Genomic DNA, 14,186 nt, shown 5'->3' with positions numbered 1-14,186 from the left:
ATCGCTTCATATCGTATGAACACTTGATTATACTTCTTCCGAAAGGAAGTAGCTGAAGAGGTACGAAGATGCCTAAGCAACAATTAATCTCTCTATTTTCAATAATGTCAAGCTTGAAGAGAGGAGGAGAAAACCATTGATCTCGATCTCTATAATGGCTAATAGGGAGATTTAAGGCAACCTAAGGTTGTATTTTACTGCAAGAAGGAAAAAAACTGGTAATTGCATTCGCTTGAATATTTGAATAGACATTGGTGTATATAAACAAACCATAAAAATTTACGGCAAAGAATGAACATAATGTGTGCGAGACTAAACATTATTAGTGCTGGGAATAACAGAGAGAGTTGCCTGTGAAGAAGCGCTGCTTACTCGTGTTGTTGTTGTGAAGCTGCTCATGATGGGGCATTCTCGCTCAAGCTGACATTTGGCCTAGCCGCAACTCCAAGTCAAGTCCGCCGGCAGCGCTGCTATCGCTGTATTGTAGGTGATTGCTGTCATCAAAATTAAGGCGCGGAGTCATGTGCATTTGCGCGTTGTCTTCAGTATTTGCAGACTGGCTGGTATTCTTGTTGGTGGGCAGATAGGGTCGGAAACCAGAAGCTGCAGATTTCTTTCTGGGGCTCTCGCTCTTGAGCTGAATCAGGGACGCTTGGCGTCGGCAATGAGTAGTTGCTGTTGGAGGAGAATTAGTCGCAGAAGATGAGGCGGCGGCGGAGGCGGCGGTGGTCATTGGAACGTTGATGGAATTGCAAACATGGCTTATTGGCCGAGTGGGCGGAGGCCCTAACGAGAGCAAGTCTGAAGGCTCGGATTTATGGGAGAGAGTAGATGCTGCTTCTGAGGCGAGAAGTTGAAGGCTAAGAGGCAAGGAGGAGGCTCCAGCGGGATGCTGATAATTGCCAGGGAGGGCTGGGTTTGAAGCCAAGGAAGAAGTACAGGACGTCCTCGAGATCAAGGAAGGTGCGCTGCAGATGAAGGTTGATATGGGTAGGGACGAGGACATGAGCTTGGAGAGCGCCGAATCTGTGGACATGGGGTAGAGATGGAAGAGTTTTTGAGAGGAGTCCGCATCGGTGGAGGCGGCTGGCGTCAAGCCGGGAAGAGAAGGAGCTAGGGCGGAGGCGGAATCGGGACCCGAAGTGGGAGAAGATTGGCGGAGACGAGCCCGGTCACGACGATGGACGTTCATGTGGCCGCCCAGAGCTTGGGCGGACCTGAATTCACGTCTACAGAAGCTGCAGGGGTAGGAACGTGGGGGCCAAATCCCGGCTGCAAGGCTGATCGCGTCCTGCGTAAAAGCTCTAGCTTCCCTGGAGTTGTCGTCCGCGGGCATAAAACGCCCGAATGCGAATGCTCTGCTGCCCACGTCCGGCGTCCAAAGCCAAGCCCCAGGGGGGGCTGTTGGAGCTTCTACTGCCGTGATCTGAGGCTGCTCGAGGGGGATGGCAACGTTGGCGGCCATGCTGAAAGGCGGCAAGGGCGGAGTCGGGTTGGTGTAAAGTGCAGTACGCCGTTACATTAGAAAGAGTAGCGCGGGCAAAGTAGAGGTAAAGAGTGCGGTGGTTACGCCATTGCTGCAGAAGTGGCGGGGGGGACCGGGTGTGGAAAGGGAGAGAGGGGCGAAAAACTGAGAGCAAAGGGAGCTGAAGTCTGTCTGTGTGTGCGTGTGTATATAATCACTCGCGCAGCACATCAAACGGCGACAACTGAACAGACGCGAGAATGATAAGCGTGTCTATATCTCGTCATCACCCACCGCCATCTCCTCTCTATTGTAGCTCCCGTGAAACCTCTCCCTGTGTAGGACCCCCCACACCCCCTTCGTATAGGGGTCATGTCTGTGTGTGTGTGTGTTGTTTCCCTTTTCTCCTTGTGGGGATCTTACTTTTACATTCGGCAGAGGGCAAGACGCCAGCCATGGCAACAGCAACGGCCTGCAAAGCCTAAGGGAGAAGGAAAGGGTTGGGCGATAGTTGCCAAGCAATGCGACGGCTGGTATCGTCGCCATGCACTGTCGTGTTACGGCACCCGGCGGCACGCCAGCAACTTTAACCTTTCTCGTGTGTGCCTCCCATTCCCCCCCTCTGTTATCTCTCTCTAAGAACACTCACTCTCTTACATCACTCTCGGTAGGCAGTCTCTCTCTCTTACATCACTGAGCACTCACTCTCTCAAGGCTCTTTCTCTCTCTTACATCACGTGCCTTACTCTGACTAGTTCATACTACTGAGATTCACTCTCTGGTCGTTCACTCCCTTCGGTTCCCTTTATTACCGTTCCCGTCCATGCACGCAAGCCGACCTGTACATTCCCTCTGTTACTACCCTCTTTCTGAAGTTTTACACCCACCAACCACAGACTTACCGTCGGCTAGGAGTCCTAAGCGAAAATTGACGTCTTACGGAACGGGCTTGTCCTCGTCGAGTGAGTCGAGTCCCTACACACACAGTAGTAAGTACATACCACGAAGGGGCGGTAGGGCCTAGTGTCAGATGAAAACATAATTGTCAAAATGAGGAGAGCTTTTTACCCTGGTCGAGTTTTCTTCCAAAAATCTACACATCAATCGCTTTTATAACTTCAATTCTCAAAATCTCGATTCTCCACCGTTAGTTTCAAGGTCAACACGAATTTCAAAGTAGTGAACTGTGAAAAATACACTAAAGGACCATTTTTTTTTTCTTACACGGTGTAGAAATCTTGCTTTAAAAGACCCATTCCTACGTGCAACGTGCTTGTGTCCCCACTCATCACTTGAAAAAACCAGTTTGTTATGTTTTTTTCTAAGAGAAAATGTCAATATAAGTTACTCGAATTTAGCATTGCCTTTATTTATTTTCAAGGGACAGATAATATCAAATATCTCAATTAGAATCAAGGCATCTTAATTCTTGTGCTAATTTTGAGCACCAGTGTCTACTTTGACTTGTTGGGAAATATATCCTTATTGAGCACTACTGCCATGAAGAATCTAGTAGAAAGCTTATAAGTGCTTTTGCAATTCCACACCATTGGTATAGCCAAGTTTTCCAAGGTAGTGTTGTTATGTACAACTTGCTTGCTCTTTTTTTGATGTATTGGAAGGCTCTAGCTTTTAATTGAGCACATCCATCGTTGCGTTTGCAGCTAGCACGAATTGAACTTCACCATAACTTAATTTACTCTTGGGAATTTAACGCTTTAACAAACTAGTAGCTTCATCACTATGAGGATAACTTGGTTGTATCTATCTTTAGTGAAATTTAGCATTGCCTTTATTTATTTTTAAGGGACAAATATCAAATATCTCAATTAGAATCTTGGCATCTTAATTCTTGTGCTAATTTTGAGCACACCACTGTCTACTTTGATTGGTTGGGACTTGCAATTGCTTTTACAGTTCCACACCATTTTTATAGCCAAGTTTCCCAAGGTCGTGTTGTCATGTACAACTTGCTTGTGCCTTTTTTAATGTATTGCAAGGCTCTAGCTTTTAATTGAGCACATCCATCATTGCAGCTAGCATGAATTGAACCCGTAACTTTACTCTTGGGAGTTCAACCCTTTAACAAACTCGGCTTCATTGTGAGGACAACTTGGTTGTATGCTAGGATGAATCTAATGGAAAGTTGGCAATTCCTATGCCATTTTTGTGGTTACAAGTCTCACTCTCTCTTTTGCAATCAAGGCCAAGTTTCCATGCTAGAGAAATCAAGTTAGTTACAAGATTAGAATCAGAAAAAATAACAGTCAAGCTAGTAGTAACTAAATCAAATGTATTCCCTTCGTATCCCATGTGCCCTTTGCCTACTTTCTTTGAATGAGGTGTGAAAAGCTACACATATATAGTCCACCGATTAGAGTTGTTCCCCAACTTCCTTCACTTTGTCCACTAACTAGAGTTATTAACCTATCCTATATCTGTAGTTCTTTTAACAAGTGAAACCTATTATCTTGGCAAAAGGGGGAGATCTTTCTTGCCCATTCTCATAGATGAGGGAGTCTCCACCTTCCATCTCTTGGCCGATTTGGCAAATCGATTGAGAGTCTTTACACAAACCGGAATATCCCTTACGCATTCTCATGGACAGGGAGTCGCCTATGTTCATCTCCCAAGCCACTTTGGAAATTTTTTTGAGAATCTATAAACACCCTATCTCTTGGGAGTACATGGGGGGCTTCATTTCTAAAAAGAATCTTCAACTTTTGTTTATATGCAAGCACCCGCATCCATGAGTTACGTTGGCTCTTAATCGCAAGTTGTAAACATGGTAATGGTAGAAGTAGTAGCAGCAGCAGTAGTCCTAGTCATAGTAATCATAATAGTAATAGTAGTTCTCCTAGTTTTAGAAAACAATAGCGGGGATAGAGCTATGTTAAGTTGACAACATGGCTAGCAAAGGGAACCATGACATGGGCCTTAGAAGTTAGGAGGATAGAGCTCCTAGGCCACTTAGATGATGCCAAACCATTTCACCTACCATCACTTTTGGATGATCAGATTACATGGATATTAATGATAGTGAAGGCCTAACAAATTCAACGAAGTGTCTTTTGTCTATTGGCTAAAAACCTATAATATTATTAAAGTGAAGTGAGTGTGTAGTTGTTCTTATAATTGGTGTCTCACTATTTCGGGGTATATACTTTTAATAGTTAGAAATGTAAACTTTACCAAAAAAAAGTTAAAACTACTATAAGTTCAACTAAGTGTCTTTTGTCTATTGACTAAAGACCTATGATATCATCGTCGCTCCACTCTGGTGCATCAAAATTTTCTGAAAAAGTTACTGCTTGGTGTTTCATCCAAGGCTTTCGGGTGAAAATTTAATAGGTGTCACTAATATGGCCCCTCTATCGTAGGGTATCCCAAGAGTTTTAAAAAACAATTATTAGGTGTCACTAATATGGCCCCTCTACCCTAGGGGATCCAAGAGTAATTGCAACGCCTTCTCTAAGAGACCACCCGCACGTGCGTGGGAATAGGCCTTGGAATTCCACCTCGAGATCCCAAGCTGCTAGCTTAATAGCTAGAAGACGACTTCTCCACTTGGTTTCAGCTGCATGCATGCTGGCGAGGTGAAGAGGGATTTTTCTACTTTCGACTTTCTTGCTGTACTCAAGTTTGCAACTACACGTTTGTGTACATCAACATACAGGACCACAGCCAGCGTGAATTACGTTAACCATCGGTTGAAAACTATTGAAATAATGTAGGTTCACAAAACAAAGGTCGTTTTCTACGCACAGCTTGCATGTCTGTAACTCGCCATCAAAGAGATGGAGATGTGGATTGCAACCCTTCGATTTTCACCACCCCATGACCCTGATCTCCGCTTCCCCTCCCGGCTTCACATTGCGTAGGCGTGATAACCATTGCAGAAGCTTACTTCGTTGTACAAGGGCCGGACAGCATCCAGCTTCCAATCTCGGCTTACTAGCAAACAAGAGTCCCGGCATACTCCCGTGTGCACGACAGATAAACAGTGTAACACATACATGGGGCCGAACATGCACGGATCGGCCCCTCACACACTAGCGCCCCATGCTGCACGTTCATGTCACATGCATTCGCAATATACCATGACATTGCAGTAGTAACGCTAGTAACACGCATGCCATCACGTAGAAGAATCCGGTCACTTGCATGGCTATAATATGCCTAAAGTAAGGTCCTGGGTTGGATATCGTGTAGGCATCTACAGTTCCGTAACAATGTCTCAACGTGGGCTCAAAGACTCATCATCAGTACATCCAACTTGGGCTGATTATACGTCTACACGCGTGCATCTGGTATATAGAATGCCCCCCCGCGTGGCTCCCACACCCCAAAGGCAAAACAAGCCTTGTAGAGAAAGACACGTGCGCCACATTAGTTGGTTGTACCTTGGGATTGGAGGGGGAAGTGGTCAAGCTAGTTTTACGGCCTTCAAATTGAAGGTTCGAGTAGGCCTTCAAATTTCAACACTGGTCAAGCCTGAACTTGAAGGTTGAAATGGGTTTCAAAGCCATTTTAGTGATGGCTACTACCACTAAAAAGAAGCTTGCAAATAAAAGTCATAAAAGTAAATTTTCTTTAATAGTGGCTTTCAAATGAAGGCAAAGATAACACTTAGGCCTTCAATTTTGAAGATTTTGAAGTTTAGAGTAGGGTCGCAAATTTCAAGCCTTGGCTGGGTTCAAATCCTATCGAGGTGTGCATTTGTCTACACAATATGCTCACTTTTTCATGCATATGCTCTAGTGTCAAAAAAAAGAACCATCCTTTAGTATAGTTTTCACGGCTCAAATCAAGAAAAATTGGATGTAAATTTGCCTAGACTTGAATTTAAAGCTTGAAATTTTGATACCAATTGGATCGTTTTTTCATTTATATTCAGGCCGCCCCCACATATCCTAAGCCTTCAACTTCCAACTAGCTTTTTTGTTAAGGGTTCACAACTACCTAGATTTGAAGGTTATAGAGTGTGCATTGTCAAATAGATGTGAAAGTTATAGAGTGTGCATTGTCAAAGGTAATGACATCTCTCATGTACATACTTCTCTAAGACTAGGTAAGAAAGCCACAATATCAATGAGATTGGTTAGGTTACTAGTTGAGTGTCATTTGTTTACTCTTTTTTGAAATAGACAGTTATTAATGGAAGTGAAACATCAATTTGGAAGGATGTGATAGCTACTAAGTGACCGAAACAAATCATGTACGGGTGACTTCAATCCCTTCATCAAGTCAAAGAAGCAGCTAGAGACCTCGCCGAAAGAGGTAAAAGCTTGACTAAAGAAGGCTTTTCTGTCTTCTTGAATATCAGCCTTTCCGTGTATTTTTCCTTGGAAATCATCAACCCCCCATAGCCGCGCACAGTGAAAGAAGGTCCCTCTTCAGCACTTTTGCCGCTCGATTTTGCCTTCCCGTTCAACCGTTGCCCTCAATCAAAACGTCTTTTCAATGCATTTAAGGCACGGAAGACTCCCAAGAAAATTACCCGTATCTCTAAGCTATAGATCCTAATAACTCAATCGACGATATCCGTACTAATGCTAAGTTTCCGCAATCGAACAATGTCCATCTACCATCTACCCTACCTTCCAATCAGCGCCACATGTACACCCATGAAATAATTACACGATATAACCACCAAATCTACGATCTATTCGGTATTCACTACTAAAAAATAAAAAAACGAGATGGCAAATCAAAGTGCATGTGAGAGCTGACTTGTCTTTCAGAGTCAGGCTAATCCTCACATAACGCAATTTGTAGTGTAACTTTTTGGGCTGAAATGCAGAAATCTAGGTTGAAATTTGCCGTCACTTTTAATTTTAAGGGATTAAATTTGTACATTCGAGATATAAATCCCAGCAATCGGATGATTTCTAGTGATTTTCAAGTCTAAATCCCGGTCATTCCTAAGCATTGCCTTTAATTTGAAGGGTTGAAAAAAAACATTTTGTTTCGAGCACACTCAGAACGACGATGCATTCATATAGGATCCATATTACACAATAATACAAATTATGACAAGGATTCCATGCCATAATCACTACTCGTATAAAAATATTAGTATTCTAACATTTATCAAACTGAAAGGCGATTGCAAAGGAATCCACCCCCCCAGTGTAACTGGAGTAGTAGAATACAAACTCTAGTCAAAATTAGAGAATCTCGAAAAGAAGACAACTAGGCACTCTTCCTTGAGGAACAAAATCTCATTAAGGAATTTTGTCAATCCAAACTAAAACCAAAACAAAAATTAAATCCACATGAATAGTGATTGTGCTTGATGCTTGGTATTGATGACATATCTACTAGTTGATAAGTAGGATGGTTTCTTTTGCTAAATCATAGATCTAGCTCAAGACACCATGATCTTTTTATGGCATCTACTACTACTAGGTCTTTTAGCTCTTTTAGGCATGATCTTTTTATGGTATCTACTACTATGTCTTTTAGGTCATTTTGGCCTTTTGGTCGTATAGGTCTTTATGTTTTCTACTGGGATAGGAAGAGTGGGAAACAATGTAGAGTTTACCAAGGCTTGTTCTTTTGATCTAAAATTTAATTTATCTTTGGTGAAAGAGTCCATGTGGAGTTTTAATATAGACCTTTCAGCCTTAAATCTAATTTTTAGCTACCAAAATTTACTAGATTCATATTCCTGGTCTTAATTACAATCCCTACCCCTTGGGTCTTTTTTCAACATGTAGAATATTTTAAGTATAATAATATATTAGTTTTGAGCACTTCAGCTATTTGTAACTCCCAAGGTAGAATTTTAAGCATTAACATATATAACACTTTGCATAATCTCTCTCTCTCTCTCTCTCTCTCTCTCTCTCTCTCTCTCTCACACACACACACACACACACACGCGCGTATTATTTGATGTAGCACATTATGTTTACTCTTTCCCTCCCTCCCTCTCCCTCCCTCTCTCTGTCTCTCTTTGTCTCTCTCTCATATTTGCATCGTCAGCTAGATTGAGGATGTTATTAACATCATAAGCCATATCTTTTCTTGTTTTTATCTCTTTATACATTTATAATTTCATGTTTGCACTATTAGACGGATTGAGGATATTAGTGATAAATTTTTTAAAGAAAAGAATTTCATTGTTACTTAGACCGAGGATGTTATAATCGACATATAGGCTATAGGTATTTATGAATTATATTTGCACACATTTACTATATTGGTTGAAATGAAGATCTCGCAACAGATATAATTTGGTTGCATTTTTTTAAAGAGAAATTTCATGTGTGCATGTGCACGTACATGCACATGCTTTAATAGCATATTACATATTGGGCTTCTCATCATAATGATGGTTTACCTACTTGATGATTATAAGGCATTATGCAAAATTGATCATCTAAGTATTCCTCTTCATCTCCATCTATGTACCATCCTTCATGAAAGCCACCCATATGGACTTGAAGAGTCTTCATATGCTTTAATTTATTTTTCTTTAAAATTGCATTTGAGTTCATATTTGATGTATTCACTCAAGTTATTCTTGACCGCCGTCTTAATGTTGGCAATGGTCTCCTACAAATTTGCACATGGAGAGAGAGAGAGAGAGAGAGAGAGAGAGAGAGAGAGAGAGAGAGAGTCTAAAGATCAGAGAGAGAGAGAGAGAGAGAGAGAGAGAGTCTAAAGATCTCTCTCTCTCTAAGTGTGTGTGTGTGTGTGTGTGTGTGTGTGTGTGTGTGTGTACATGTGCATATAAAAACATGTGTGCATGCATCCATGTGCATGTGTTGAAACCAAAGCAAGATGAGTATGTTTTAGGCTTGCATGTGCATATAAAAACATGTGTGTGTGTGTGCATGTGTTGAAACCAAAGCAAGATGAGTATGTTTTAGGCTTTCATGATAAGAATGGGTATTATGGATGAGATGTGGAAACAATGATCTAGATAGTATATGGCATGTGCAAAATAATTTTCCTTCATTATGTATATATGAATCATGTGTTTGGAACTACCAAGTTTTGGTTAAGGATTATGACTATGATAAAAAAAGGAGGAGATGGAAGTAGCAACGTAAATGCTAATATATTTATAAATATAGAATATAGAGTTTATAAGAAATGAAAGAATTTCAATGATGTGTGTTATTTGTTTTATATATATTCGAACTAGCAATATATTTGACATAATTTCGACTCACTCACTTAAGTGAATTAAGTGTGATGGACTAACAAAGATGGATCAATTGTTAAAGTGACATTTTTATCTAGTTTCTGCTATAGCACCCTTCATATGGTGAAGTAGTAGCCGATGAAATTCATGATAAACTATTATTTAGAAGACATACCTTAATGAATCTAATTTTGAAGCTTGATTCATACATAGTGGGCATTAAAATTATTGGTTCTCAAGTGTCCTCAACTTTGATAGGTGGATTGTTAATGATATCACTCCTATTACTATAAAATTATTGGTTCTCAAGTGTCCTCAACTTTGATAGGTGGATTGTTAATGATGTTACATGCCCACAAGCACAAGCTCATAAGAGTTGAAGAGAATTACCTTTGTTTACATGTTGACATTACATGCCCAAGAGTTGAAGAACTTAGTGACGTTCTCCTTTTAGACAGAGCAAACACATGCTTGCAACAACAAGAAGCATGTTTGCCAAATCTCGATAGATAAATAAGGTATCATTACCAAACAACGAGTCATTGAAAATGATAAATAAATTATGAAAAGGTAACATAATTATGATCAACTTTAGCTAAATTAAAAAACGATATCAAGATATACTTTAAAGTTTTTAAATTTTTTAAAAGTAACATGGTAGTTTTTGAAGGTGTTTTTAAAAAGAAAAAGAAGAATTGATTTCACATAGTTCCATTGATGTAACACTAGAAAAAGTACAAACTACCTATTTTACATCATCATAAAAACACTAGGACAAGTTGGTTGGTGTAATACTAGAGAAAGTACAAAGTACCTATTTTAATCATCATAAAAATATTAAGACAAGTTTGTTTGGAAGAATCCACAATCTGATGTTATCTAAGTTGGGATATCAACATCTAAATGAAGCATACCTTTTTTCTACTTTTTTGCAATATTAAATGCAGGTTTACTATGCTAACATCTAAGTCTATCCCCTATTTCAAATGCATTCACTTTTTGATAAAACATTTCAAGTGAGGTTTTCAAGTGGAATTTTTTAAGACTTCAAGAACCATAGTTTCCCATAGAAAAATAGTTTTTGTACACAAATTTTCATATAAAGGGACAATAAAGACATTTCAAAATGTTTATCAAATGCTTAATCTTTATATCACACTCTAGACAAATCAAAACACTCCAAATAATTGTATAACCTATGGACTAAAAGAATTATAACTAATATAATCACAAAATAATATAGTCATGTTTCGATAAACTAAAAGACCTTATCCACACCACTACAAGAAAACTCTATGCTTAATGTCATTGTGTTAACATCAAACCTCTTCTCAAAAAAAATAGTTTGCTATATTTGGGTTTCTAAGTAGCAAGAGGCATTAAATGTTAGCAAAAAATGATGTTACTAGGTGATGTTTAATGTCATAAAACTTATGCCATTGTAAACGTCACATGAAAAGTTTTTCGTGTCTTTTTTTAAAGGAAATATTGCCTTTGTGACATTTAATGTCACAAATGAGATACTAAATGTCACAAGTGTCATAAATTTTATGACACTTAGTGTCATACAAATGTGACACTAAACATCACAATTCATGACGTTTAGTGTCACAACATACAAAGTGATTTCAGGTGTTTTTTAAGGAGAAAAATGCCTAGTCCAAGGGTGAAGTTTTTTAATGTCACTAATGAAGTGTGACGTTTAATGTCACTCATGCTCGAAAATATTGAAAATCAGTGGTGGCAATCATGGGTTTGAGGCTTTCTTTCAATTCTCAATGCTCTTTTGCTCTCTGTTCCTTCCAGGTGCATATCTCTTCCCTCCCTTACCCTTGCCTATTGCCAAGATCTATCCTTTCCCCCTTTCCCTTGCCCCTTGCCAAGCTCTATTCTTTCCCCCTCGTCGTTTTCTATTGCCAAAATCTATTCTCTCCCCCTCCCTTGTCACTTGCCTTCCTCTCTCTCACATCCACTCTCCCCTTTCTTGCTTGCAAATCTCTTCCCTCCCTCTCTATCACATCCATTCTCCCCTCTCTTGCTTGCCAATTTCTATTTTCTACTCTCTCTATTCTCACAGAGCCATAAAAGAAACTCTTGCTTGTCATCCTCACCCAAGTATTATAGGATATAGGGTTGGATAAACAAACATTGAGAGATGCATTGACCTCTATGTGAGATGCCATTGTCAAAGGAAATCCAAGCATTAATAGATAGGATGAGGGAGAGGCGAATCACAAGGCAATCTCCCTTGACCATATGGGAATCAATGGTTATAGAGGAGAAACAAAAGAAAAATCTTCGCCGTGTGATAGTAAGGTCGTATTTTAGTATATAAATCTATTGATTTCATTACTTTATGCATGCAAATTAAAGTATATGTATGACTTTTTATGCATAGACATGTAGCTTGTATATATGTGCTTATGAGGCTATGTTCTTATGAAAAGAGCTCTATGCATAGGATCTATACATATAGCTCTTGTGTATAGGATCTATATGTATAGCTCCTATGTATAAGAGATCCTTTATAGCTTCTATGCATAACGGTCATACATAGATCTCTTTGTATAAGAGATCTATAGCAAAAGATTTATGCATCGACATTATACAAATGAATTCTTCTTCTTCTTTTCGGTGGGGCACACCGGGGGGAGAGAGGTGGGGTACAAAGTAAAAAAGAACCTATATATGCTACATATTCTCTACCAAGGTGAGCATGTATTGGAAAAAAATATTAAGATGGAAAACATCATAAGTTAGTATGTCAAATCAATGTATAGAGTTATAACAGCTATGCATATTTCTCTTATACATATGATGTATATGTCACTACAACACAAACCCCCCTATATAGCGACACATTTTTCCATTGCTCTAAGGGAAAATTGAGCGTTGCATGTCATCGCGAGACTAGACGTCGCTTAAACGACACTTGTAGAGTGACAAAAATGTGTCATATAAACGATGCATTATTGTGTCACATAAATGATGAAGCGTCACATAAGCAATGCTTATTACTTTATTTTGGCGAGTGTCAGGTAAGCGACCCTAATACATTTTTTTTGCACCGGATTAAAATATATATCACTCACGCACACACACACACACACACAATCTACTCTCTCTCTCTCTCTAACACACACACACACGATATCATCTCTCTCTTTGTCTCTCTCACACGCACATGCACAAAATTATCTCTCTCTCTCTCTCTTTTCTGCTCTCCTCTCATGCACACAAAGTGCTCTATCTGTCCCTCTCTCTCTTTCACACACAAAGTGCTCTATCTGTCCCTCTCTCTCTTTCACACACAAAGCACTATCACACATAACATACATAAATTAATTAATTAGTACTCTCTCTCTCTCTCTCTCTCTCTCTCTCTCTCTCTCTCTCTCTCTCTCTCTCTCTCTCTCTCTTGTGGATCCATCATACACAAAACTACGTCTCATTACTACGCAAGAGGATGCCACATTACTCAAGCATGAAGGGTTATATGAGTGGTAAGCACACTAACATAACACATTGTATTTATACAAAAATTTGAGAAACATAAATGCTCATGTATATACATAAATGTAAGCATACAATCCAATCAATATGGGAATACAATCCGATCAAATCTGGAATATAATCTGATATCAGGAATATACAAAAAAATGTAACATATATAACCAAAAGCATTGTACAAAGCACATACATACACAAATAATGGGTGAAACAAAATGTGGTGGGTGAGTCAACTTAGGATTGGTCATCATCAGATGAATGGCTGTGCTCATCGCACTAGCACAGCTGATCTAATCCCTCTGTGTCCACCTTGCCATGAAATTCCTATAGTTTATTACACCAATTAGCATATGTTTAACTAATATATTTAGAACTAAACTAGAACTATTATTTTTGAATCAAAATGACTTACAAAAGAATCTACTAGAGGTAGCTGGGTCTGAAGTCGCTAGTTATGGCCATGGTATGTGGCTATCGCTATCCCCCAAGGGGTGGGCAAACAACCATAGTCCTTTTCCTATAATTAAAAAATAGTGCATGGCTTATGGCCTAAATGGATATGTGCACGGGTATGCATAAGTGTGTATTGTTATGGACATGCACACATATGCACGTAGTATATAAAAAAATGTAAACATTTTTAAACTTATAAAAGTGGAAACGAAGCCCTTCTTGCCTATCCTACCAAGGTGTGACATATGCCTAGCGTCACTCTAGCGTGCGCGGCCTCCTATAAATTCAAAAAACATGTATACATAAATGCAAGACTTAAGACATTGACTAGTATACACCTAAAGAATGACTATTACATACCTTTTGTTGACATTAGGGGAAATTAGGACTTCAAATGGGCCCTTTAAGGGCTTTCTCTCTCCTCTTGAAAAAGAAAAAAAATATTATATTGGGCTTCTCTCTCTTCTTTTTAAATCTAAATTCACATTTTTCCATATTTTCCAAAGATATTCAATGCTTATTTTATTCTAATGTGCTTAAATTCTACGTAACTTCAATTGGGAGCGAAAATTCATAAATGTGAAAATCTAGTACTCTATA

At 39.3% G+C, this 14,186-nt stretch overlaps 1 protein-coding gene across 1 annotated transcript; it reads right to left on the bottom strand.

Annotated features, from left to right (window-relative positions):
* Positions 1-292: 292 nt before the first annotated feature.
* On the bottom strand, positions 293-1,916 carry LOC147608627 (uncharacterized). Its single transcript, XM_086789386.1, has one exon. It carries the CDS (start codon positions 1,463-1,465, stop codon positions 416-418), a length of 1,050 nt encoding a protein of 349 aa, XP_086645512.1. The 5' UTR covers positions 1,466-1,916; the 3' UTR covers positions 293-415.
* Positions 1,917-14,186: the final 12,270 nt, after the last annotated feature.

The sequence above is a fragment of the Cibotium barometz genome, chromosome 53, assembly GCF_041138505.1.
Source record: "Cibotium barometz isolate CiBa-2024 chromosome 53, ASM4113850v1, whole genome shotgun sequence".
Taxonomy (NCBI): Eukaryota; Viridiplantae; Streptophyta; class Polypodiopsida; order Cyatheales; family Cibotiaceae; genus Cibotium; species Cibotium barometz.
This window is presented reverse-complemented; position numbering and strand designations above follow the sequence as displayed.

Excerpts from the sequence above, each read along its gene's own strand:
- LOC147608627 (XM_086789386.1), bottom strand. The coding sequence starts at position 1,465 with ATGGCCGCCAACGTTGCCATCCCCCTCGAGCAGCCTCAGATCACGGCA.